The sequence below is a fragment of the Misgurnus anguillicaudatus genome, chromosome 25 (genome assembly GCF_027580225.2).
Source record: "Misgurnus anguillicaudatus chromosome 25, ASM2758022v2, whole genome shotgun sequence".
Lineage (NCBI taxonomy): Eukaryota > Metazoa > Chordata > Actinopteri > Cypriniformes > Cobitidae > Misgurnus > Misgurnus anguillicaudatus.
Window position 1 is genome coordinate 14,483,072 of NC_073361.2, and position 27,647 is coordinate 14,510,718.

Sequence of the window (27,647 nt, forward strand, 5' to 3'; positions counted from 1 at the left end):
TTTTCCTCTCTCAAATCAACTTTTTAATCAAATTACAATGTTCCTAAGAGCAAATTTGGAATGGCCTATTTTACTTAGAAATTCAGCAGCAGATATTTTATAACAAACATTTGCTTCCCCTTTTTCTTAATAACAGACAAACAGGAACTGTTTTTTTTTTCACAGAAAAAAAACACATTTTCTGTTATTATGCTCCTTAGTGTGTAAATTGGGAAGCAATACAGTATCATCAGGTTTTGTATAAATGTATTTTGCATAAAGATGTATACAAAAGTATTACATGTGAAATAAGAATAATTTGTTTTTATCAACTTGACTTAAATTGCTAGGCAAATAATGTTATTTGTAGTTAATCATTGAATTGAAAATGTAACATAGAAGCATTTTAATTAACATGACCTTAACAGGAATTACACTTGTCACACCAGACAAACATGTTTTTACACGTCAAAAGCAGAACAAGGAAACAACTCTTAAACTAAGAGAAACTAAAACTTAAGTGCATTTGAGGTTTGCACATGTCTCTCTATACGTGTGTTGGTGAAGAAATGGCAGAGGCCAGAATTTCAGTTGCTCAGGATCAGTTTACTTGCCCAATTTGTCTGGATCTACTGAAAAATCCAGTGACCATTCCCTGTGGACACAGTTACTGTATGGACTGTATTTCAAACTGCTGGGATCAGGATGATCAGAAGCGAATCTACCGCTGCCCTCAGTGCAGACAGACCTTTACACCAAGACCTGTTTTAGGTAAGAATGTGGTGTTTGCTGAAATGCTGGAGAAACTGAAGAAGACAAAACTTCAATCCACTCCTGACTCTGCTCATTGTTGCGCTGGACCTGGAGATGTGAAGTGTGACATCTGTACTGAGAGAAAACTAAAAGCAGTCAAGTCCTGTCTAGTGTGTCTAAACTCTTACTGTCAAAATCACCTCAACCAGCATGAGAATTTCTTTAAAGATAAAAACCACGAAGTGATCGATGCCACAGGACGACTACAAGAAATGATCTGCAAAAAACATAATGAACAACTAAAAATCTTCTGCCGTACTGACCAGCAATGCATTTGTGGTCTGTGTATGATGGATGTACACAAAAAACACAACATCGTGACAGCTGTGGCAGAGAGGACAAAGAAACAGGTGTGAACTCACACAGATTAAATTAAATTGACATTGATTGTTTGATATTGGATTCATATTATCAGTTCAGCTCATAGGACTTGATATTAATATCCCTAGTAATCATCACTTCCTAATTTTGGTGGGGACTGGGGAGAGGGGTAAGAACGTCATCAGGGTCTTCAGGTGCGCACCCTCCTTCACTGGTGTTTCGTTAATAGGCCTACGCCACCTCCAGAGGGCTCAACTGCACTACCTGGCGTCCCAGGTGAACCCCCTTCTGCTTTTACCCCTCCTTATTGTCTGCCCCCGAACTCCCACTCCCTTTAAGCCGGGTACACACCAAAAGATAATCGGGCTGATTTTGGGCCGATTTCCCCCCTTCCGACAATCCTAGCTATGTCCAGAGTATCGCGAAGGTTTCACAGATTATCTTATCAGATTGTCCCTTCATGTGATGTGTGTTAAGATTGTCCGAACATGCTCGGAAGAACGTCGGAGCCGCGCCGATCGCGAATCGTAAATATTCAACATGTTGAATATTTACGATCAGAAATCCTGATGTGTGTGGGGAATCCCGAGGACAAACGCGAGCACGCTATTGAGATTATCACGTGAAACGAAACCATATCCAATCAGAAAGCGAGATGAGGGAAGACGGAAGCAGTCATGGTGCAGCACAAAGGCTGCTTCTCAATCCGTAGGTCGCATTTCCAGGCTGTATATACGTCATCAAGACTGTCTTATTTCAGAATATATAAAATTGGCTATTATTCGTTGTTCATCGTATATTGTTTTAATAAACTTATGACTTGTGAATGTAATGCTCAGTTAACTTGAATAAACCAGGTTTCATGACGTATGCAGCCTGCATATGCGACCTCAGTAGGCTACAGCCTTCGGATTGAGAAACGGCCAAAGTGAAGTTGATGTGGACAGTAGAGATGGAGGATCAGCTTGTTGATTTGTGGCAACAGCACGAATGTTTATACAACGTGTCTTGTAAAAATTATTCCAAGCACTATCATTGAAATGTCTTCCTGCATATCGTCCGCCATGCTTGTTTTGAAGTCTTGCGAGATTTTGTGGGATTTCCTGTGTTCACAGTCGAGACTCTGATTAAAAATCTGTTTGTGTGTGGTGTGCTGTTTTTAACACATAATGGCACACCACACACTATAGGAGCAAAACGGATGAATCTAGGATTTTTTATCCTCAAGTTTGTGGTCCATCACAAAATCTTATAAGATGTAAAAAATCTTCTGGTGTGTACCCAGCATTAGTAGCCTGACTATGGATGTGGCCACAAATCCTCTACAACCCACCTCTATTGGAATTACCTGTGTACACTAGCCTAGTTGTTTGCCTCACAAGCTAAAACAGAGTACTTCAGCTTTATTCGTTTGTACGCTTCTCCTACTGCAGCCTCCTATGGTACAGTTCGTTTCACGATCACCAGGGACTTCTGTGAAGTTGACCCCAAAACAAGATCCAGCCTGAGATTGGTGTTTAAAATAGGTGGAAATTTGAGTTGCTGATCTAAGTCCCTTGTATTTTCCAGTCCTGTGCGGTATCCAAGAGGGTGCTATCCACTCTTGCGACTGGTTTTGCTGGGCACTGCCCTGCTCTAATGAAGGGGATAGTTGATGAGTGTTAGGATGATGGCTGAGGGAGGGCATTGATGGAGGATCAGCTTCCTTCCAGAATAACTGCCAGTTGGCGTAGGACTTGGTTATGCCTCTAGCTGTAACGGCCTTGGGACAGACTGGTTTTGCAGCTGGTGAGGATGTGCCTGAGAGTTGCTGGGGTTTGGCAGAGAGGGCATGTTGAATCATTTCCAAACCACTGGTTCAAATTCTTAGGTGTAGGCTTTCTTCCATCTCCCACATATCTCTGCAAGTGATCTTATGGTGCTCCAGGTTTTCCCAGGTAGTCCACTGGCCCTGCTTTTCTTGTGCCACTGACTTTGCGAATATCTCTGCTTCCTATTGATGCCGGATCTCAGCAACTACCAACTTTCTCCTCTCGGCAGATGTTGCCTTGTGCCATGTAGGTGGACTAGTCCCAAGTCCAAGCCCGCCTATTACTTGCTGCACCTTGTAAGGTGGTGCCAAACCCTCACAAAAGATATTTGTAAGACCAAAACCAAATGGTTGAATCCACAGGGAACTGTTTTCTAATTCCTGTTGAATTATCATTTGAAACCTTTCTAAAATAATTCACATCTACCCCAGAGAACCCCCCCCCCCATGGTGTGAGGACAGAAGAGTCACACCCTACCGCACTTTCTCGTCCCCCTCTCCTCATGTTCTAGAAGCAAACTGTTTATGGAATGCTACAATCTACATAAACAAAGAATCTAAATCGTGTCTTGTTTGGTGTCATATAAAGTGTTTTAATGTAAGTGGTACATTGGGTTTATTAATATGACAACAGGATTTAATGTTAATCTGTTACAATAAAATAAATACATTTGACCTATGTTGGGAGACATCGGCTACCTTTAACATGTTAACTCTTTCTCCGCCATTGACGAGATATCTCGTCAATCAAGAGAAAACGCTTCCCCGCCAATGACGAGTATTTCCGTCTTTCCGCAATATCGCTATTATTATCCACTAGGTGGCGCCCTTCCGCAACTTTTTAAAACCGGTAGTATTGCCCTATGGCAAGCTGCTGCATGTCCGTGTCTGTTTTAAAGACCGCTCTGAATGGGATCTCTATGAAAAGTCCGTCAAAAAAATGGAATTATCTCTGCTTTTTGCTCAAAATGTGGTGTTTTTGCAGAAACCTACCCATATTCAAAAGCTGATTACAAAAGAACAACTCAAGGTAGGATGAAACGGGTTTTTTGGTTTGAAAGCAGAGGGTCTGTTCTTTCATTTGGTATATTGTATGTTTATATATTTGAAGAAGAACATTGTCTGGAAGGCATTAAACTTTTGTGAAAATCATGAAAAACGCTGGCGCTGGCTGGCAACTTTTTTTAAAAAACGCTGGCGGTGAAAGAGTTAACCAATCCCCCACTGTATAAGGCAACACCACTGGGTTTAAAGAAACCAATCAGTATATCATTATCACAATGCTTCGTTCTCTGGATATTTAAGGAAAATGGTAAAAGATTCGGGTGGGATTTTCTATCTTTAGAAATGCACCCCCATGATCCTGTATCTTTGACACAGTATCATGCATTTAATTTTAAAGAATCGGTAGCCAGATCTTCATCCTTACCAGGTATGTAATGGTTTTTCAATTTATTGTTTCATATTTGAATCGGATTGTAAATTGGCTCCTGAATTATGTTTTACCTTGCTGGTTAATAAATTGTTATGTTTGCATTCATTCTGATCTGCTCTGTATTATCCCAATAAACACAGGACGTCGAATAGACGTGCAGATCGTGTCTATATTGGGTCCGTCGGTCCATGACCAATTCTGGACATCTAGTCGACGTCCAAACTAGGTCCACTATTTGGACGTCCAACCATGACCCTACTTGGACGTCATATTTACGGGCAACATTTGACGTTTAAACTGGGTAATTTTTTGGACGTCATTTGGACGTCATATTTACGGGCAACATTTGATGTTTGAACTGGGTAATTCTTTGGAGGTCATTTGGACGTCTATGACAGGCCTATGTCTGTATTACATGATTAGGCCTATAAAAAAAATTTTATTTACAAATATCAGCATTATTGTACCAACATGATTAATACTTACGAAAAGTCTATATTATTTTATACAGTACTGTGTTTTCTGCTTTCTTTATTTATATACAAATTCATCTAAATGTACAATTAAAAATCTACACTAGTCAACATTTGAAGTGGATCAAAAAAGTTTATTAAAGTTGTCCTAAGACAAGAACGGGTATTAGGGATTGGTTTTATGTAAACTTTTATGAATGGTTTTGATCCACTTCGAATGTTGAGTAGTATAGTTCGTAGTTCGTTATATTACAATATATGATCATACTAACAATTTAACATGAAAATATTCTCACCTGTTCTCATAATGTTGCGTTCGTGTTATGAATGCAATAAGTGTGCTTTATATACAAAATTAACATATGGCCTTGTGGCTGAGTGGTTAGTGAGATTGGCTTGTAATCCAGAGATCGGTGGTTCGGAACCTGCGGCCGGCAGGAAATGACTGAAGCGTTCGGTGTTGAAATGGATGGGTGAAGTGCAGAGACAATCATTTTTTTTCGTTTTTTTCATGTCTTTTTTCCTTACACGGAGGTCCTACGGATGTAAACATTTAGACGTGCAGAAGACGTCGCAAAAAAAGATGTCGCCTGGCGTTACAAAACAACCCCTTTTATGTACCGAATTCGGACGTCCAAAAATTCCATGAAAAAGACGTCATTCTGACGTCACTTTGCGCAGTGGGATTGACTCTTCTTAGTTACTATAAGGTATTACAATATCCTTTGGCACCATAAATCTATGATCAGGGTATAAATTAATGCTAACTGTCTATTCTGCTGAACTAAGATCTACAACTATTACATTACTTTTAAGGAGATAAGCCTGGACCTCTGATCATAGCCCTTACTTTGATTAAGTTGTTGTATGGCATATGATTTGCTATTCCAGGTTAGATGGTGCTAACTTGGATCTCTAGTCATAGTTTGAGTTGTGTATTAAGTTGTATATGTTATGATTTCGGTCTTATTGGCTGCTTTGTCTTTGTTTCACTATGTGTTGTGTTTTTGTTTTGACAGCTCCACACGTGCGCGTCTTCCACCTGGTGATCTCATTACCTCTGACTTCTCTCACCTGCGACCCGCACCTGATTCTCATTATTGTCCAATCCGGTTTGATTTAAATTCCCCTCGTTTCCTTTGTTCTTTGCAAGTTCGTCTTTGTATGTACCTGCCCGCTAGCTTGTCTAGTTCCAGTCTTGTTGTGTCTAGTATTCTGTTTCTCGTTTTGGATTATTTCACCGAGCTCTCTGCTGCCTTGCTTCTAGATTTCCCCGTCAGTCTCTCCCGAGTGGTGTGTCAACCGTCACTCATCTAAAGACACTCTGACTGTGGTTTCTCCGAGCGCTGCTCCACACCTTGCGCAGTCCAGCCGCAGTGCGCTCTCGGGCGCGTAATTCTGCGCTTCACTCGGACCACTACAGTGCGCTGTCCAGCACGGATTCTGCTGATGTATTGACCGCCTCTCTCTCTCTCCCATCAGGATTCCCTCTCTGTGCCCTGTGAGGATTTCAGCAAGTGATTGTCAAGTGGATGTCCTACAGTGTTTCCCACTTTGAGACTTTTGCATTTACACATACACACACACACTAATACATGAAGACATTGACTGTTTTTGATTATACATACCCACTGATTTTTCTTCATTAAAAACCCTCTGCATTGGGATCCTTGAGTTGTGTCGTTCCTATCAGGACGAACTTGCCAGTTATGGATCCCGCGGAGGTTGACGCCCTCCGATCTGCTCTCGCCCAGCAGGGCTCATGGTTAGGCCAACACTCGGCCCGTCTCACCACCACGACACAGGAGGTCGAGGATTTATCCACACGCATGTCCGACCTTTCCTCTCGCCTTGACCAAGTGCGGCAAAACACCTCGCAACCTAGTCAGCAGCATGAGACGGAGCCCCATGCCTCAGCCCCACCACCATATGATGGCGATCCTGCCTCCTGTCGAGCGTTTCTGTCACAATGTTCCTTAATCTTTGCCCTCCAGCCACGCCGTTATGCTTCCGAGCGCACCCGGGTTGCATATGTCATTACCCTGCTGACTGGCAAGGCTCGTGAGTGGGCTACAGCTGTGTGGGATGCCGGCGATCCTTGCTGCCGATCCTTTGATGAATTTCGCGAGGAGATGGAGAAACTTTTTGATCGCTCCGTTCGCGGGGACGCCGCTGCGGCTCGGTTGGCACATTTGGTCCAAGGAAAGCACTCTGTCACCGAGTACGCCATCAAGTTCAAAACCTTAGCGGCTGCCTGCCACTGGAACGAAGCTGCTCTTCGAGCGCAGTTTGTCGAGGGGTTGACAGACGGGCTTCAGGATGAGATCGCTGTTCACGATCTTCCCCCCACTCTGGATGCCATCATTGATCTTGCTCTTCGGATCGAAGCTCGGAGGATGCTTCGCAGTCAGCGCCGTTCTCTGCGACAACGTGTGTTTGTGGATGAGACTTCCATTTCTTCCTCGGCCCCTGTGTCACCCTCAGCCGAGTCGGAACCTATGCAACTGGGGCGCATGCGCCTGTCACAGAGAGAGAGAGAGAGGCGGTTACAGAATGCCCTCTGTCTCCATGGTGGAAAGCCCGGACATTTTGCCAAGACTTGCCCGTTAAAAGCCGCCGGCCATCCGTGAATACGGGAGTCCTGGTGGGCGCCACTTCTTCTAAACTCTCCCCTGTTTCCAGTACCCAACTCCCTGTCATGTTATCCTTCGCCGGGCGGGATTATCCATCCACTGCCCTTCTCGACTCTGGCGCAGAGGGCAACTTCATTGATGAAGCTCTGGTTCGCGCCTGTGGTATCCCGGTTGTCCCTCTCCAATCCCCTTTGGATGTCTGGTCCCTTAAGGGGCAGCAGATGGCGCGGATTACACACTGCACTTCTCCTGTGAGTCTCTCTGTGTCTGGTAATCATCGTGAGGAGATTGTGTTGCATATCCTTCATGCATCTCTATCTCCTATTTTTTTAGGGCATGGATGGCTAGCGCAACACAATCCTCACGTTGATTGGCAGCATAGTATTATTTTGTCTTGGTCTCAGTCTTGTCATGTGTCATGTCTTGGTTCTGCTGTTTCTGGTTCTGTTCTTTCTCTTCCTCAGGTTCCGGCAGTCGATTTGACCGGGGTCCCGGCGGAGTATGCGGATATCGCTCAGGTGTTTAGTAAAGCCCGGGCCACCTCCCTTCCTCCTCACCGGCCATATGATTGCGCTATTGATCTCCTCCCCGGCACTTCTCCGCCTAAAGGTAGACTTTACTCTTTGTCGAGTCCTGAGAGAGAGGCTATGGACCAGTATATTAATGATGCCCTGCGTGCCGGTCTCATCCGTCCCTCCACCTCGCCCGCAGGGGCGGGGTTTTTCTTTGTTGAAAAGAAAGACGGCTCCCTGCGTCCTTGTATTGATTATAGAGGATTGAATGACATTACTGTTAAGAATAGGTACCCCCTTCCTTTAATGTCTACTGCGTTTGAGCTTTTGCAGGGAGCGCAGGTCTTTACTAAGCTAGATTTACGCAATGCCTATCATCTGGTGCGGATAAGAGAGGGAGATGAGTGGAAGACAGCATTTAATACCCCTACTGGACACTTTGAGTACTGCGTTTTGCCTTTCGGGCTTTGTAACGCTCCCTCAGTCTTCCAAACTTTGGTCAATGATGTGCTGAGAGACATGATTAACAAGTTTGTCTTTGTGTACATAGATGATATTCTCATCTTTTCCCCCTCTATGCAGGAACACACTCAGCATGTCCGCCGAGTCTTACGCCGGTTGTTAGAGAATAAGTTGTATGTTAAGGCAGAGAAGTGCGAATTCCATCGTAAGTCAGTTTCGTTCTTGGGTTTTGTTGTCGCCCCAGGTGAGATCCGTCCTTATCCAGCCAAGATCAAAGCGGTAGCCGAATGGCCAATCCCCGAGTCTCGTAAGGATTTATTAAGGTTTCTGGGTTTCGCCAATTTTTACCGGCGATTTATCAGAAATTATGGTCAGGTTGCTCAGCCTCTTACTGCTCTCACATCCACTAAGGAGAGGTTTGTCTGGAATTCTAGTGCTCAGGAGGCCTTTGATAATTTAAAGTCCCGGTTTATCTCTGCTCCTGTTCTCTCTATTCCAGATCCGGCTGCTCAATTTATTGTGGAGGTGGATGCTTCGGATGTCGGGGTAGGCGCCGTTTTGTCTCAGCGGTCTGTTAAGGATGGCAAGGTGCATCCCTGTGCCTTTTTCTCCCATCGGTTAAACCCAGCAGAGCGAAATTATGACATAGGTAATCGGGAGCTGCTGGCGGTCAGACTGGCTTTGGGTGAGTGGCGTCACTGGTTGGAAGGGACCTCGGAGCCCTTCCTGGTCTGGACGGATCATAAGAATCTCAAATATATCCGTTCAGCCAGGAGGTTGTCTTCTCGTCAGGCTCGTTGGGCACTCTTCTTTGACAGATTTAACTTCACCCTCTCGTACCGGCCCGGTTCTAAGAATACCAAGCCCGACGCTCTCTCTCGTTCGTTCGAAAGTCCCGGTTCTGATGGGGACGAAACCATCCTCCCTGAGGGGCGGGTGGTGGGTGCCCTGCGCTGGGGAATAGAACAACGGGTGAGACGGGCCGGCCGGGAGGGGGAAGTGCCAGAGGGGTGCCCAGCGGGTCGATTGTGGGTGCCTAATGCGCTTCGCTCCGAGGTCATCCGGTGGGGTCACGAGTCCAAGTTTGTTTGCCATCCGGGGGTTCGGAGAACGCTGGCTACCGTACGTCAGCGTTTTTGGTGGCCCTCTATGGGTCCCGATGTCAGACAGTTTGTGTTAGCCTGTCAGGTTTGTGCCCGCAATAAGGCCTCTCATCAAGCCCCTATTGGTCTGCTTAAACCGTTACCCATCCCCTCTCGTCCTTGGTCACATATCGCCATTGATTTTGTAACCAATTTGCCTAGTTCTAAGGGAAACACTGTTGTTTTGACCATTGTGAATCGCTTCTCTAAGGCGGTTCATTTTGTCCCTTTGCCCAAATTACCCACTGCCAAGGAAACTGCCCAGGTAATGATCGAACACGTCTTTCGCTTACATGGTCTGCCCACAGACGTTGTTTCAGATAGGGGTCCTCAGTTTATTTCTCGTTTCTGGCAGGAATTTTGTAGACAAATAGGCTCCACAGCTAGCTTGTCTTCAGGGTATCATCCTCAGACCAACGGGCAATGTGAACGGGCTAACCAAGATTTAGGTAGAGCGCTCCGCTGTCTGACATCGCAATATCCGAGCTCCTGGTGCCAACAGTTACCCTGGGTTGAATACGCCCATAATTCTCTCCCTGTTTCTTCCCTTAACATGTCCCCTTTTGAGGCGTCCATGGGGTTTCAGCCCCCTTTATTCCCGTCACAAGAACCTGATGCGGTGGTTCCGTCTGCACTAGCTTTTGTCCGTCGTTGCAAACGCACCTGGAGAAAGGCTAGATTTACATTACGTCAGGTTTCCAGACGCACCAAAGCCGCGGCCGATCGTCACCGTAGAACCGCGCCCCGCTTTATTTGTGGGCAGAAAGTATGGCTTTCGTCCAAGGATTTACCTCTCCGTGAGCCTTCCCGCAAGCTGGCTCCACGATTCCTTGGGCCATACAGCATTGTAAAGGTTATTAATCCCGTGACGGTCAGGCTCAGATTGCCCCCAGCACTCGGTCGGGTTCACCCAGTTTTTCATGTGTCTAACATGAAGCCTGTGTATTTTTCTCACCTTAATCCTGTTCCCTCTGCCCCCACCCCTCCCACCCCTCAGCTTATAGATGGTGCCCCTGTGTATTCAGTTAAATCTTTACTGGATGTGCGTCGCCGGGGTAGGGGATTTCAATATCTCGTTGACTGGGAAGGATATGGTCCGGAGGAGAGGTGTTGGGTACCGGCCCGGGACATTCTGGACCCTGGGCTGATAGAGGATCTCCGCGGGCGACGGGGTGAGCCTCCTCATGGACCGCCCGGGGGCGGTCGTGGGGGGGGGGAGTCCTGTTATGATTTCGGTCTTATTGGCTGCTTTGTCTTTGTTTCACTATTGTTGTGTTTTTGTTTTGACAGCTCCACACGTGCGCGTCTTCCACCTGGTGATCTCATTACCTCTGACTTCTCTCACCTGCGACCCGCACCTGATTCTCATTATTGTCCAGTCCGGTTTGATTTAAATTCCCCTCGTTTCCTTTGTTCTTTGCAAGTTCGTCTTTGTATGTACCTGCCCGCTAGCTTGTCTAGTTCCAGTCTTGTTGTGTCTAGTATTCTGTTTCTCGTTTTGGATTATTTCACCGAGCTCTCTGCTGCCTTGCTTCTAGATTTCCCCGTCAGTCTCTCCCGAGTGGTGTGTCAACCGTCACTCATCTAAAGACACTCTGACTGTGGTTTCTCTGAGCGCTGCTCCACACCTTGCGCTGTCCAGCCGCAGTGCGCTCTCGGGCGCGTAATTCTGCGCTTCACTCGGACCACTACAGTGCGCTGTCCAGCACGGATTCTGCTGATGTATTGACCGCCTCTCTCTCTCTCCCATCAGGATTCCCTCTCTGTGCCCTGTGAGGATTTCAGCAAGTGATTGTCAAGTGGATGTCCTACAGTGTTTCCCACTTTGAGACTTTTGCATTTACACATACACACACACACTAATACATGAAGACATTGACTGTTTTTGATTATACATACCCACTGATTTTTCTTCATTAAAAACCCTCTGCATTGGGATCCTTGAGTTGTGTCGTTCCTATCAGTATATAGGTAGTTGGCGGGGGTAAGTAATTTTTAATAAGGGCATGCCAGCATGGGGCAGTTGCTTCAACCATTTTCTCTGGTTACAAGGATAGACTAATTATTTAACCCTAACTAACCGTGTGTCTTAATCAGCTCCCTTGTTCAGTAGTCAGGGCACTGATCAGGGAGTCTGCCATTTTAAGGCCTGTCTCAATCGCAAAATCCGTTCAGTGCACTGGAACGTTCGTTCCCTAAAAATTCCCACAATGCACCGCAAAAACCAGTGAGCATCGATGGTCCCTATGTTCCCTAACCAGAAATCACGTGACCTTTTCTGAAGCTTGCCAACCGAACATCACGTGATCCAACTCAATAAACTGTATGAAATGTTACAGAACTTTTATAAAGACAAACGTTTGTTTTAGTTGTAAATATAAACACACATTGCTACACAGTAAGGAACCACAATCTACTCAATATTTAAAATAATAATATTTATTTAAAATTGTAAATATATTTATTACATTTAAAATGTAATTATATGCCTCCAATTTTATGCACAGATATGTAAGAGAATAATGACAGCATTTTTCACAATGTACTGTTTTTAAAATTAAGTCAGAGAGATGTTGGTTTTGCCGGTTGTTGATGAGTAACAGCTGTGAGTGATTACAACGCGCTTATAGCCACGTGACAGAAAAATAAGTGAACATTGTCCCAATGTGAAGTGAGCTAGGGTCCTTACCAGTGCCCGAACCTGTGTACACGATATACTGATTCACGACTTCGGGAGCTAGGGAATGAATTGAGACACACGGTTAGTTGTATGTGATTACTATAGGTGGGCTATAAGGAGATACGCATGGACCTCTAGTTATTGCCCCTACTTTGACTAAGTTGTTGTATAGTATATGATTCGCTATACCAAATTAGAAGGCACTAGTTTGGACCTCTGATCATCGTATGGGTTTGTATCAAGTTGTTTATAGATGGTTACAGTGACCGGTGTTGCCAGACCTCTAGTGTGGTTGAGTTTATGTTTTAGAATTCGCACAATGGCCGGTGTGGGCTGATACGATATTGGTAATTAAATGGACGAGTTCAATGTAAACATGAGTAAATAGAATGATCAAGCGTTTACAAAATGTTTTTTTTATCTTTTGGAGTCAGATAAATCTACCTAAATTGCGTAATGCTAAAACACCATTAATAAGCGCTGATAAATGCATGACGATCCTTCTGTCATAATGTTTGGTTTCGGCCATTGGGCCAAACGGATGGATATACATTTTATTTTTCCCCTACAACCTGTCCCACTATGTCTCCATGTCTAAGAGCGAATTGTGCTTGCTCTACAGCCTCAGGTGGGGTTCACTTCCTCCCATTTGCCAGTCTTGGAGGAGCTGTTTGTAAGTCTGCATCTTGAGACTCTGGCAGGGTCATGCTTAGTGTCACTTTGGTGCACTTGTATTCTTCTGTGAGGCTACAGATAGGCCATTTAAGTGCACCATTTACGTACAACCCGATGTTACTGAGGCATCGCGGGAGTCCCAGCCATTTCTTGATGTATGCCTGACTGTCCTCTCCAGCTTCTCAACTTGGAAAAAGGAAACCTTACACCATACACATTAGGTGGGGGACCAACCCAAACTGCATACACCATTCAGTTTCAACTTTCCCGGAAGCAAAGTCTTATCAATATTGACAAGGCCTTTGATGGTTTCTTCCCTCAATTGGTCACACTGCTTTGCACCTTTGAGACTTGCATTTCACCACCATCCTAGGCTCTAGACAGGCTGCTCTGATACCAATGGAATGGGTGTTTCATTGATGTTGAACCTCTGGTCTGTAAGTTTTCCTTTGATAATGTATTTGCTTCTGGATTTACTGGGTTTCACCTTCATCCTTGCCCATGTAATGTTGTTGTGAAGCTTTGCTAACAGGCGCTTGGTACAGGCGACAGATCCCAAAGCATTAGCCAGGTTAAGGAATAAAACATGCAGTTCTCTCCCTTCCCTTTTTGTAGATTGTATTTGATGCCAAATCATGCTTGTGTGTTCAAGGCATCCTGAGAAACCGGGTACTCCTGCTTTCTGTATCGATGTGTCAATCAAGCTGTTCTGTTTAATGTAAGTATTTATTCTTTGAGCAACGCTGCTAAAGAAGATCTTGCCTTTAACATTCAGGAGATTGATTTGTCGAAATTGGTCAATGTTTGAAGCCTCCGTCTCCTTGGGAATTACCACTCCCCCTGCTCTTCGCCATGCTTTTGGGATGTTTTGTTTCTTCCATGTCACCTTCATTAGCCTCCAAAGAAACCGCAAAACACCTGGGGTGTTCTTATACAACCGGGAAGGAACTCCATCTGGTCCTGGTGCAGAGGCTGCTCTTGCATTCCGTACTATGTTGTCAATATCCTTCCACTTTGGGGGACTGTCATTGAACTGGTGATCTGGTTGGGGAATTGGCGGCATGTTTGATGGGATTTCCCTTTGCTCAAGTCTTTGCTCGTCTGAGTGTGTCGCCTTCAGGTATTGTTCCAGCTCCTTCTTTGGTTCCTTAAGAGATCCACTCTTTTCCCTTGTAAAAAGTATTTTTACAAATTTGAAGTGATCATCGTAGTAGGATGTTCTTGTCTTCTCTTTTTTCCTATGTTTAGTTCAGAGGTTTTCTGCTCTCCGCAGTCTTTCCAGGCACCCCTTTAGCTCTACTTGCAGGAGGTCAATGCCTTCTCTCTCTCTTCCTGTGATGATATCTTCCATCGTTTACTCTCTTTGATAAGGTGGTCAATTTCCTGTTGCCTTCTAGACTTGGGGGTTTCATCAAAAACACAAAATGTTGAGCAAAAAGCTGAGATAATTCCATTTTTGTGAAGGACTTTTGATAGAGATCAGATGCAGAGCGATCTTTAAAACATACATGGACATACAGCTGTTTGCCCTAAGGCGCCACCTGGTGGATAATAGTGGTATTGCAGATTGACGAGATAACTCGTTAATGGCGGGGAAAGAGTTAAACGTAGGCAAAGTGTCAAAACAGCAGTTGGACGTGTTACAGAGTATTTCTGTGCTGAATGCACTTCGCCAGAGTTCATACAAGTTTCGGCAAATTTTTTTCGATTACGGTTCTAACTGACGTTTCAGGGGTTTTTGATACGTATCACTTCTTTATATGGGCTTCCCCCTGATAACTTCCCCTGAAAAACCCCGCCCACCAGTCAATCAGCGGGAGACGCTGGAGCTTGCTAACAGCTTATCACGCCACTCATGTTTGTTTGAGGTTTATTAAGAAGTTAACAATATAATCAAAATAGAAATGAAGGTCAGTAGGACATTTTCAATTTATTTGGAAACAAACCCTATTAAAAACTGAACTTGTATAAGAAACTGATAAACAACAGAGCTGTAAACTTCATGTGGCTCATGTTACCATATAACTTTATGTCCAAAGAGTGTGAATATGTTTTTCCACTTCATAGTTTTGTACTGATGAGAGGGATGCAGACCTGTAAGAGAGTTATGAACAGCTGTCAGCATAAATTGTCCACAGAAATAACCTTACATACATAACTGATGGGTAAATGATAGCACTACATTCAGATAAACTATCATAAACGAAATTAGTATCTCAGATAAACATCTGCAATGATTAGTTATATAAAAGGCTGTTTTCAGATGACTGTTTTCAGATGCCCATCCCCTTATCGTCTAGCTTCTGTTTTAAACGCGTTTCTGTAAGCGAGTATGAACTTTAAAAACACATCGCAAATGGATGTGCGCGAGCTCGCGTCTCTGTGTAAACAACGCGAAGCTCATAATAAAACGGTGTCGCGTGTAAAGCGCAATGTATGGAATGCGTTGCATGTAAACAATATCATATTACAGCAGATCCCCCAGTGCAGCATTACTCAAAGTTGCCATGAAGGATACGAAAGTGAATAACTGTGTCTAACACTGTACAGCATGTAACAAAGAAATCCGCCATTACGTGATCACGTGCGTACTCGTCTGTAAATAAGCATGTAAACGTGGAATCAGCACACACTTAAAAGATACAGCAGTGCAGCATTACTCAAAGTTGCCATGAAGGATACGAAAGTGAATAACTCTGTCTAACACTGTACAGCATGTATCAATGAAATCCGCCATTACGTGAAATCACGCGCCCTCGTTTGTAAACAATGCGAAAGTTTTTAAATCTGAAGCGTGCAGTCTGCTAAGGTTGCTTATGTAGGCTGAACTGCAAAAGCCATAACATATTACATGATAGCAAATATAAATGAAGACAAATGACTTACAGTTTCTTCAGGAATATATCCTTCTCCATTGCGTCTTCCATCGTTCCTCTTCTTAGGTAACGTTAAAGATAAACGCTTCTCTTCCTCAATGTCCAGACATAAATGAAGATATTCCTCACGTGTGTGTATAAAGTTTATAATCCAAACAAGCGGTAAAGTCTTTAAATCAAACTTTACGCTTTGTTTATTATTGTTGGAACTGCTCGTGTCTTCATTACCATGTCAACAGCCTGTGGGCGTGACCGCATTAGAGATAATGAGCTCAGCCAGGAAAAACTGTACTCTCTTTACTTCAATGCAGATTATATAAACAGGAAATATTTGTTTTTGATTATAATTAGCTTGTTTAAAAGTACACATTTCAGGCTTTCTTTGGATATGTGTATTATGTTTGTGTGACAAGTATTTACGGAGTTTCAACTGATTTTTGTAACGTGTTTTAAGAGACAGCTGGCGGAGACGGAAATGTCTGAATGCGCACCCTGTTTATTTTCTTTATTTGACAAAAACACAAAGATCTGTTGTTATTGTGAATGTACACTAATTAAAGAAGACCCTTTACCGTTTCAAATGATGTCAAACACGTAAGTGTATGATTATTAATGATGGAGTATTTTAAGTTGATTCTGCTATGATAAGGAGAAAACACGTCAAAACGCGTCCCCGCGTTTTTGGACCCCTGGGGGTTAACATCAGAAATGCAGAAACAGCGTGTGTTACGTGAGCTTTAAAACATACATTTGAGTACTGTGAACTTAAACAAATTGAGTCATATGCAGTTATGCACTCATATTCAAGTTCACACTACTTAAATATAAGTGCACAACTGCACATGATTCAAGTTCACAGTACTCAAATTTATGTGTTTTGAAACTTAAATGGTCTAATGCAACCAGTTCACTTAAATGGTTTGAGTTAAGTTAACTGTTTTACAGTGTAGTTTCTTCTTCAATGTTCCTCGTATTCCTTCCAGGATCGTGCCTAGGTCTGCATCGACCATTGCCCACTCATTCTTGCTTCTGGACTTTTGGATCTTCTTCTCTATAACAGACCGTGACTGGTTTTGTCCCTGATTTTGTCTCCCAAAGGATAATGGTCAATGCGAGGTCCCGACTGTGCCTCATTTGAGCACTTAATCCGCCCTTGATGTTTTTTAAGGCCTCTGTTACATGTTACTTTGAACCAGCCACAGCTGCAAGTTTGAAGTTCTTGTTTTGCAGCTGATGATGTTAGCGCCGTGCTGATTTTTCGCTTTGTCATTGTCATGTTCTTTCCAAGGTCTGTTACCGTGTAGTTAGTTGACGAGTCATCTTCCGATCCCGCTCTCGCAGACTCGAGCGGTATTTTCCTCGTTGGACTTTCTGTAGCTCCTCCTATTCACTTATCATGGTGACAGAGGCTGGTGTCATGGATAGCTAGTCCATGCCAGCCCTGTTGGGCTCTTTAACTTCTGTCAGCTGTCTTTCCACACCATCACATAGTCTTTCCCTTGTCATCAGCTGCACTTTCACAACAGTCATTGGATTTCTCCAAATTATCAGTTCAGCTCATAGGACTGCATTTCTATTATGATTTTGTTACATGCATGTTTATGTAATATTGCTGTTCAAGGTTATTTGATCTTTTTCACAGACACTTTTGATGGAGACACAAAGAAATTTAAAGCAGAGAATTCAGGAGAGAGAGAAGAAGCTTCAGGAGTTGAGACAGACTATGGACTCTCATTTGGTGAGTTTTGAACAGAGAAAAAAAACATCTGCTGGATGAGAAGTTTCAGAGCCAGTGATGAATGAAGTGTTTGATGAGTTTTAGTCTGACTGAAGTTCACTGTGAGTCTCAGGTTGTGTTAGCCTGGTTAGCCAGACCTACATCAAGATGTAAGGTCTGGCAACTCTTCACACAAACGGCTCAATGCAAGGGGCGGGATATAAGGTTGTCCCTCAAAATGCCTCTGTACGCAATAGGATAGCGCTATGACCAATCAGAGCAACGAAGAAGGTCACGTATGAGTCCCCTGCGTTTCCCCACCAGTGGAGCTAATTGGTATATCAAACTTTTACCGTAACCAGTCGGCAAAACTCCAAACACATCTTTCTTGCTTAAAAAGGACTTCAGTAGGGTTATTTGCTCTTCTCTCAAAGAAAAACATAAGTCTAAGTCCTCCAGAGTCGCGGCCAAAGCCGCTTCAAAAGAAAGCTGTTCGCCAGCAGCAGCAGCCATTCTTTGTTTTCAAGTAGGAACCGTCGCAGGCAGCTCTGTCGTCATCATGTTAAGCCCGCCCCACAGACGCTACACACGATGTGATTGGCCTGACCAAATTTTGGTTTTTGGAGCTGTTAAGTGTATTGTGAGTGCCTAGACTAAACCCTGGCAGCAAATATATTTTGCGGCCGCTAGGGTGCGTCTAGATTTCTAGGCTAAGGTTGTGTGAGACAGCAGTAAGATCTGATTGTAATGTTTGTCCTAACAGCGCTCTGCACAGACAGCAGTGGAGGACAGTGAGAGGATCTTTACTGAACTGATCCGATCCATTGAGAGAAGACGATCTGAGGTGACACAACTGATCAGAGATCAGGAAAAGACTGCAGTGAGTCGAGCTGAAGGAGTCATGAAGCGTCTGGAGGAGGAGATTGATGATCTGAAGAGGAGAGACGCTGAACTGGAGCAGTTTTTACAAACAGACAATCACATCTATTTCCTACAGGTAACAGAGCTGAAAAACAGGACATTGATCATTAACAATTCTTGATCTTTAATAAGCTTATTGTTAGAGATATTTTAACCTAATATACACATAATTAACATAAACATCATTTATGATACTGTAAGAACAAAAGCATTTTGTATAACAATTTAGGTTCAGAGTAGTGTGTTTGTTGGAGATTGTGTGTATGACATTGTAATTGTAAATGGCAAAGATTCTTTAGAGACAATGACAAAAACAAGATAATAAGATGAGATTGAAATTTGAGATGAGCAAATAACAAGCTAGTAAACATAATTATTGTATTATTTTATTTCTCCTGTAGAGTTTCAAGTCTTTCTCTGTGACTTCTGGATCTTCAGATGTTTCCAGCATTACTCTCTGTTCTCTTCTCACTTTTGATGATTTGGGAAAATCTGTTTCTAAACTCAAAGAAAAACTGGAGGATTTGTGTAAAGATGAGATTAAACGTATATCTGGCAGAGTAAAATCAGACATGCATGTGAGCACTGGCGAGTCCTTAAGTATAAAATAACTTTAACTGTGTCTGTTTATTTCTATAGTAAAATCAACTGAAATTATTCCCAAAGAACCCACAACTAGAGAGGATTTCCTACAATGTAAGTTAGTAAAACCATCAAACACACACACATCCACTACATCTTAATTTTGAACAACTTAAAAAAGTATGGTAACACTTTATTTTACGACCTGCAAAGTACAGTGTAATTAAACCGAATTTACAGGGTACCTATTTGTAACAACAGAGTACCTCTACAGTACGTACTTGTAGTTATAAGGGAACAATATTTTAAGTTTGGGGTAATAAGGACATATATGGACAATTATAAATGATTTATTCTATAAGTATTTCATAACTACAGGGTACCTATTGTAATATTACGTGGTATGTGACTTACGTCTATGGGTAATATGGTCTATTGATTATTTTGTTATATTTTATTTTCATATTTGCTACTTACCTGATGAAAGTGTATTGTAGAGCCTACAGTTGATGTCTACAAGCCACATCCGCAAATAAAATATAACAGCACAATAAAAATAATAGCAACTTGTACCTCTTTGATCTGTATATGTATACAGGAGTTACCAGGTACCTCTTATATTTGCGGGCTGTAAATTGAAGTGGTGCTTATTCCCCGCTTGTTCTGTGTATGTACCAGGTAACTCATACCTTTGCGGGCTGTAAACTAAAGTGGTGCTTTGTTCACCTCTAAATACCATAAACATACAGAATATTGTTATTTTTATTATAAAACAACTTATTTCAAAACATCTTTAAAACACTATAATTAAGCCAACACTTCATTTTTATTAACACAAAACTTTTATTTCAAATAAAAAGTCATGACAAATTTTCGTTGTTCTTGCGGCTTGGCTTCCTCTGTTGGTGTTCTTGTCCACTCGGATGTTGAGTTGATGTCGTCTCACAAATGCTGTTCTGCATTACATATTAAAAACATAAATGAAAGCTTTCAGTAAATGTTTTGACGTGCCTTGACAAAAAAACTGAGTTTTCTGAGCCAGTTATTCATTTTAGGCTAACTTATGTGCTAGCTAACCTGCTGCTACAGTTAGCTGGCAACTTTTTTGAAAAAACATTGTTTGAAATGCGTTAGTCATGTATTAACAAAACCAGTTACCTTATTCAGCATGTGGATCCTGCTCGCATCACTCGCAGCCGTACTCCACAGTGTAGAAAGTTTTTAAAACCTCTTAAAGAAATGTCACCTCAGGATCGTGTTCCAGCAAACCTCCTGCAGACGGCCGCGCGCTCTACACCTGCGCAGTAGCCTACGCATGTAGATATCTTTTGCTTTAGCGGGAGCTGATATCTGCTGTTGTTTCATTCTGGTTTGCCATTGCATAAATTATATTTGGCTAAAATACTTGTGTTTACACATGTTGCAAAGTTTTATTCTACCAATGACAACACCTATTAAAAATAAACAAATAGCGTGCTGCTGTCATGATCTTGCCAGACCTTTATGTTAGATTCAGGTCTGATTTCATATGGCAAGATCATGGCAGTACTGTGTTCTGTGTGGGGACACGTGGAGTCATATTGTGTGTGGCTTCCACATGTTCCCAGTGTCTTGTCACTGTCATGGTCTTGTCAGACCTCTGTGTTAGATGCAGGTCTGATTTCATATGGCAAGATCATGGCAGTACTGTGTTTTGTGTGAGACATGTGGAGTCACATTGTGTGTTGTGGCCACGTGTTCACAGTGTCTTGTCACTTTTACCCCACTCCCTTGTGTGCTCCTGACTTAATTATGTAATGATTTTCACCTGTTCCTCATTTGAGTGTTTGTCTTTATAATGCCCTCTCGTTCTCTGTCTTGTGCTCGTATGTTTGGTTTGATACAGTGTGTTAGTTCACGCCTTCCGTGTTGCCTGTATCTAGTTTGCATTTTCTGTGTTATTTAGTATTTAGTGTTGTTTCTTTGTTTTGTTACTCTGATTATCCTTTGTTACCTGTTTTACCCCCTTGTGGGTGATTTATGTTGTATTTTGTAAATAAATCTTTAGTTTATTTACGTTTGTCTGCATTTGGGTTCTCTTCCACGAAACCAGCCGTGACAGAACGTACGAGCCTAAACTGAACCCAGTGGACATGTACAGCTGTTTGGCAGTGAGGGGCAGGGGTTCCCGCCCAGCATACGAGTCAGGTTATGAATGGTATGACTTGCTCGTATTTGGACCCGAGGTGAATATCAGGCGGAAACCAGCCAGGACTGCCGGACCCCCTTCACCCTCAGCTAACCCTAAGGGTCTTCCCTCGGGGGCGGTCAAGCTGAGTAATCCGGTTCTAGTTTCCCCGGCTCCAGAAACCCCCTCCTCGCCAACCTCACCCACTCCTGCACCTGATCTCAGTTCTGTATCTTCTGCATCCAAACAGAGGAGGAGAAGAAGGACGAAGGACGCTCCCGAACAGCCGCTGCAATCCAAGCAGTCTCAGCCGTCTGCGCGACTGGAGCTACGTCAGCCGTCTGTGCGACCGGAGCTACGGCAGCCGTCTGCACGACCGGAGCTACGTCAGCCGTCTGCACGACCGGAGCTATGTCAGCCGTCTGCGCAACCGGAGCCACGTCAGCCATCTGCACAACCGGAGCTACGTGAGCCGTCTGCACGACCGAAGCTACGTGAGTTGTCTGCGCGACTGGAGCTACGTCAGCCGTATGCACAACCAGAGCCAGGTCAGCCGTCTGCACGACCGGAGCCACGCCAGCCATCTGCTCGACCCGAGTCACGTCCATCGCCGGCAACAGGTCCGTCTTTTGTGCGGACTGGACAGCATCAGCCATCTGCACGGACCGCACAGCCTGGACGCGATGGACTCAGAACTCATTTTTCCCCCCGGACATTACTCTTACCCTGTTGTTGCCCCACCACCCCTCCCCTGTTTGGTATTTTTGTTAAACCACCTTAACCCGTTTGTTATGTATGCGTGTTTGCCATTGATGTTTATTGTTATTTTTTCATTGGTGTTTTCTGTTGTGCAGTCTCTCGTCCCTCGTGTCTAATGTTCCCCATGTTAGCGTCTGGTATCCGCTCTTAAAGGAGGGGGTACTGTCATGATCTTGCCAGACCTTTGTGTTAGATTTAGGTCTGATTTCATATGGCAAGATCATGGCAGTACTGTGTTCTGTGTGGGGACACGTGGAGTCATATTGTGTGTGGCTTCCACGTGTTCCCAGTGTCTTGTGCTCGTATGTTTGGTTTGATACAGTGTGTTAGTTCACGCCTTCCGTGTCACTTTTACCCCACTCCCTTGTGTGCTTGCTCCTGTCTTAATTATGTAATGATTTTCACCTGTTCCTCATTTGAGTGTTTGTCTTTATAATGCCCTCTCGTTCTCTGTCTTGTGCTCGTACGTTCGGTTTGATACAGTGTGTTAGTTCACGTCTACCGTGTTGCCTGTATCTAGTTTGCATTTTCTGTGTTATTTAGTATTTAGTGTTGTTTCTTTGTTTTGTTACTCTAATTATCCTATGTTACCTGTTTTACCCCCTCGTGGGTGATTTATGTTGTATTTTGTAAATAAATCTTTAGTTTATTTACGTTTGTCTGCATTTGGGTTCTCTTCCACGAAACCAGCCGTGACAGCTGCTTTGTGGTCATTATTGTGTCATTTGAAATAAAAGAGTTTCAGAGTCAAAATTGCACCACTTCAAATATATCCGCAAATGTTAGAGTTTCCTGGTAAATAGGGAATAAGTTGCTATTACCTTAAAATAAGATAACCACATTAAAACAGCTGGACTTTTGTTATTAATAGCAAGTATAGGCTACTAAAATAAAAGTGATGTGCTGTTATATTTTTTTGCCGATGTGGCTCATAGACATCGACTATATACAACATTCAGTAGTCAATATGAAAAATTCACAATAAAATCATAAAAAAAACTTAATTTCCCCATAGACTTGACTGAGTCATACATACCACGTAATACTACAATAGGTACCCTGTAGTTATAAAATACTTAGAGTATAAATAATTTAAATTTCTTCATATTCTTAACCCCTTATTACCCCAAACTTAACATATTGTTCCCTTATACCTACAAGTACGTACTCTAGAGGTACCCTGTTGTTACAAATAGGTACGCTGTAAATTCGGTTTAATTACGCTGTACTTTGCGGGTCGTAAAATAAAGTGTTACAAAAAGGATTAAAGGAATTTTATGACCAAATGAAATGATTAAACACTACAGTGTGCTGAATAGATGTGTAGTAACTTTATAATGATAAGATAACACAGTGACATACAGTAGAGATGAGTTACAAACATCTCCACGATCAACTGCTGTGTTTCTCTTTTTTTGTTCTACATCAATGGGTTATCATGGTAAGGAAAAAACAGTAAACAAAACCCAAAGACAAATTGATGTCTGTCCTCAAAGGGGAGATGAGCGATAACATGTTCTCCTTAAATTTGGCACAAAAGAGGATGTTTTGTTTTATACATTTTTGCAATATCACTTGAAACTGTCTTTACTAAATGATAAAAGACTATTTATTAGATGAACTGAAAGTAATAATATTAACATAAGTCATCTGTGCACAAAGTAGTGCCTTAAAAACATCAGCCAATCGCTGATGCGGTCATCGCATCAATGATTGGCCCTCTGGCTTGTCAATCACTGCCATTACGATCCTTGTAAGAGACGTGTGCGCTCCAGTAACTTTACACAGGCAACGCATGTGCATAGCGCATGAAACTCCGTTTTTAGTTTTGGTTTGTTTTCATTGTCGATCCTGCTTTCCTCCTCGAATTTGGACCATGGTAGAGAAGAAACGCGAAGGAGGACGCAAAATACTTTTTTGAAGTAGCTGAGAAGAGGAGAAAACTGTCAGAAGAACGTAATGTAACCAGAGTCTTTATTGGAGAAACATTTCACACTGGAGAGCAATGAAGGAACAGGGAGGTGTCAAGACAGATGCAAAGTTTGCAAAAATTCTTCTCGACAGGTAACAGTGATTATTCTTTCTTTGTGGGATAATTATTGTTGTACTGTTATTCAGGTATATTGACGTTGTTCTTGTATTGCAGTTGTAAGGCAGTGACCTGTCTGCTACATCACCCTGTAGCCCAAGACAGCTTGCACACTGAAGCTAAGCAGGGCTGAGCCTGGTCAGTACTTGAATGGGAGACCACCTGGGAAAACCAGGTTGCTGCTGGTAGAGGTGTTAGTGAGACCAGCAGGGGGTGCCCACCCTGTGGTCTGTGTGGGTCCTAACACCCCAGTATAGTGATGGGGACACTATACTGTCAAAAAAGCACCGTCCTTCGGATGAGACGTTAAACCGAGGTCCTGACTCTCTGTGGTCATTAAAAACCCCAGGATGTCATTTGAAAAGAGTAAGGGTGTGCCCATTGGTCTACTAATCATCCCCTCATACTAATTGACATCTCCTCTCCACTAATAAGCTGGTGTGTGGTGAGCGCAATATGCCGTCGCATCATCCAGGTGGATGCTGCACATTGGTGGTGGTTGAGGAGATTCCCCCATTCATATTTAAAGTGCTTTGAGTACTGAGAAAAGCCCTATATAAATGTAAGCTATTATTATTACATGCTAGTTGAAATGGGAGTAGCGTCGATTGATCTAACGTTACATCTTATGTGTTTAGTATCATATAATTTCACATAATGAATCCACTGACGCGACACAGCATATGCTGGTGGTAAACAAACACTCATGTTCAAATACTTGTGCACGAGTTTTGGAATGCGTACCCTAGAAATGAACTGTGAAGGAGGGGGGCTGTTTTTACGCATGCGCTCATTTCAAAAACTCAGTAGTGGTCTTTGGATTCTCAGTCGGCGAAAACATCCTCTTTTGCGCCTTTAACCTGTGTTTAGTTTCCAGCCAACCACTACAGTGTTTAAACATTTCTAACAAATTTACTAAACCCATATTCAGTCTGTGTGTCCAAACATTATCATATAAAGTTTACACATTGTACCTGATTGCATATTACAGAAAAAGGCGAGTCGTTTGTGCACATTGATATCCCAGAGGTTGATAGCGCATATGTTCATTGCTCTTCCTGGCTGGTAGATGTGTATTGTTGTCATGATCTTCAGTATAAACTCACTACAAATACACCATGGAAAGGCTGGCAGAACATTATTAAACAAAGAGCAGGATTTTGTCCCATCAATGTTATTATTTTATTGCTAAATGTTTATTTTATTTTTATCAGATTCCATTCTGCTGTGTCTGGATCCAAACACAGTGAATAAAAATCTCCAGCTGTCTGAGAAGAACACTGTGGCTACTCGCACTAAATCAGTCCAGCAGTATCCTGATCATCCAGACAGATTTAGTGATTTAAGTGAAGTTTTGTGTAGAGAGAGTTTGTGTGGACGCTGTTACTGGGAGGTTGAGAGGAGTGGTGGTGTTGGTATATCAGTGTCATATAAGAGCATCAGCAGGAAGGGAGAGGGTAATGAGTGTATATTTGGATATAATAATCAGTCCTGGAGATTGTTCTGCAGTGACTCCAGCTGCTTCTTCAGTCACAATAACAAATACACTGAACTCCCTGAAGTGTTGAGTTCCTGTAGAATAGGAGTGTATGTGGATCACAGTACAGGATCTCTGTCCTTCTACAACGTCTCTAATACAATGAACCTCATACACAAAGTCAACACCACATTCACTCAACCACTTTATCCTGGGTTTTGGATCGATCCAAACTCAAACATAAAACTATGCAAACTGACAAGATAGAAGACCGAGATTACATAATAGTGTTTTATCACAACTTTGACCTACATGATTATTTAGTAACAGTGAGATGCTAGGAGTCTTTTATTGTCTCATGAAAATTGAAACACTTTAACTCAACCAATTAGTAATACAATTAGTAATTTACTTAAACCAATAGTTTGGTTTGTTTATATATAACTCAACATTGGTTAAAAGTAACTCATTAAATATATATATATATATATTAGATGTTATTTTTAGATTGATCTAATGATGGTTGTGGTGTAAATGTTGGAGTGAATGGGAAACAGTTAATGTTAACCTTTTTTTAATGGGATGGAGCGACATAGTTTGTGTTTGTTCTGATTTTATTCTTCTGATTCCTCTTATGGACATTTTAAATATGTATTTAATTTTGTATTTAAAAATGTATTTAAAATTCACTTCTTTGTTAGAGGTTCTTTTAATTTCTGTTTTTAAACAGCATGTGTACCACACTGTATAGCTCTCCTTATTCAGTAATGTATGGTTTGAAACTATATTTTTTCACATGAAAGAGAAAAATTATAACAAATCCTCCCCAAAGATGAAAATGCTTTCTCTTGTGCCCTTTCATCTGGTATGTATCTTCTGACATTTACAGTAGTTGTGTATTGATTTATTTCTTACTTATTTTGCTTTCCTTATAGTAAGCATCAAACAAGATCAGATAAAAACCAACTAATTAATAAGCGTTTTCTATTATTATTATTTGTCCCTCATCCCTATATTTCCTGCGCAGATATTATTGAAAAAGTGTTAAAGAGTAAAAAGACTTTCTGTTTGAATATGATTTCCCTCTACACAACTCTTATCTTATAAATTGGGTATTTTGTTATGAAAAAAAATCCTATGTTGTGTATTGTGATATGCTGTTGTTGATTTCGTCTTAGATCTCAAAGGCAGGATAGGCAGTGATGGATCCTACCTTAGATCCTCACGTGCAGAATGTTTTTATTATTGTGTTTATCCCTAATCATTTATTTACATAATCATCACGCAATTATGTATTTAATATTATTTTATCATTATCAATTTCATTATTATCATTTGTATCATTACATTATTGTTTACTCGTTTATATTGTTTATTCATTTAATCATGCATTTATTAATTCATTCATTTATTCATAATGTTTATTAATTTATTAATGCATTATTATACTTCTATATTTCATTGTCTATTCATTTATTCATTATGTTTCTATATTATATATGTGTCTTATTAATTTGAATGGTGGTTCAGTCTCACATTTGTGAAGTCACACGAGCTGTCCTGTCTGTGTGTAAACAGAGATAGATAAAGAGAATGTTTATGGAAGCCTAAGGTCTATGGGATGTTGTTGATATAACAGTGCTGAATTCATGCAGGTTGGACGAGGTTTGAACATTGATACATATGCAACGGAAGCTGTCCATCAATAAAACTTTGTTCTCTTTAATATCAAAACCTTTGTCTCATGTCCTGCTTGTGCTCTCCTCTAGCAACGATTGATCAACCTCTTAACTGACAGAAGCCTGTTAAACAAGTAAACTTATATTTTCGGACGTGAACTGGCATCCGGGGTGGATCGTTTTTATTTTGTCTGGTGTGGAGACCTGATCGAACAGTTTTGGCGTAGTCAGCAGGATAGAATAACATTTTTGTTGTCTCTATCCGAACGAGGAGTCGGGATTTTCTCCCGGACATCCGGATGGATATGTTTCCAGACCACTGGCTTCTGACTCCAAGCCTCAAGTGAAGACGGGGGTAACTCTGGCTGGTCCGGTGTTCTCTCCTGACTCATCCACTAAAGCAAAGTGAGTGTGTTCTGTTCTGACATTTCACAAAAATTAAGTA

At 42.2% G+C, this 27,647-nt stretch overlaps 1 protein-coding gene across 1 annotated transcript; it reads left to right on the top strand.

Annotated features, from left to right (window-relative positions):
- Positions 1-523: 523 nt before the first annotated feature.
- On the top strand, positions 524-27,360 carry LOC141362051 (tripartite motif-containing protein 16-like). The gene is made up of 6 exons (XM_073863783.1): positions 524-1,142; positions 17,454-17,549; positions 18,292-18,525; positions 18,851-19,019; positions 19,098-19,145; positions 25,261-27,360. Exons 1-6 carry the CDS (start codon positions 549-551, stop codon positions 25,788-25,790), a joined length of 1,671 nt encoding a protein of 556 aa, XP_073719884.1. The 5' UTR covers positions 524-548; the 3' UTR covers positions 25,791-27,360.
- The last annotated feature ends 287 nt before the right edge of the window (positions 27,361-27,647 follow it).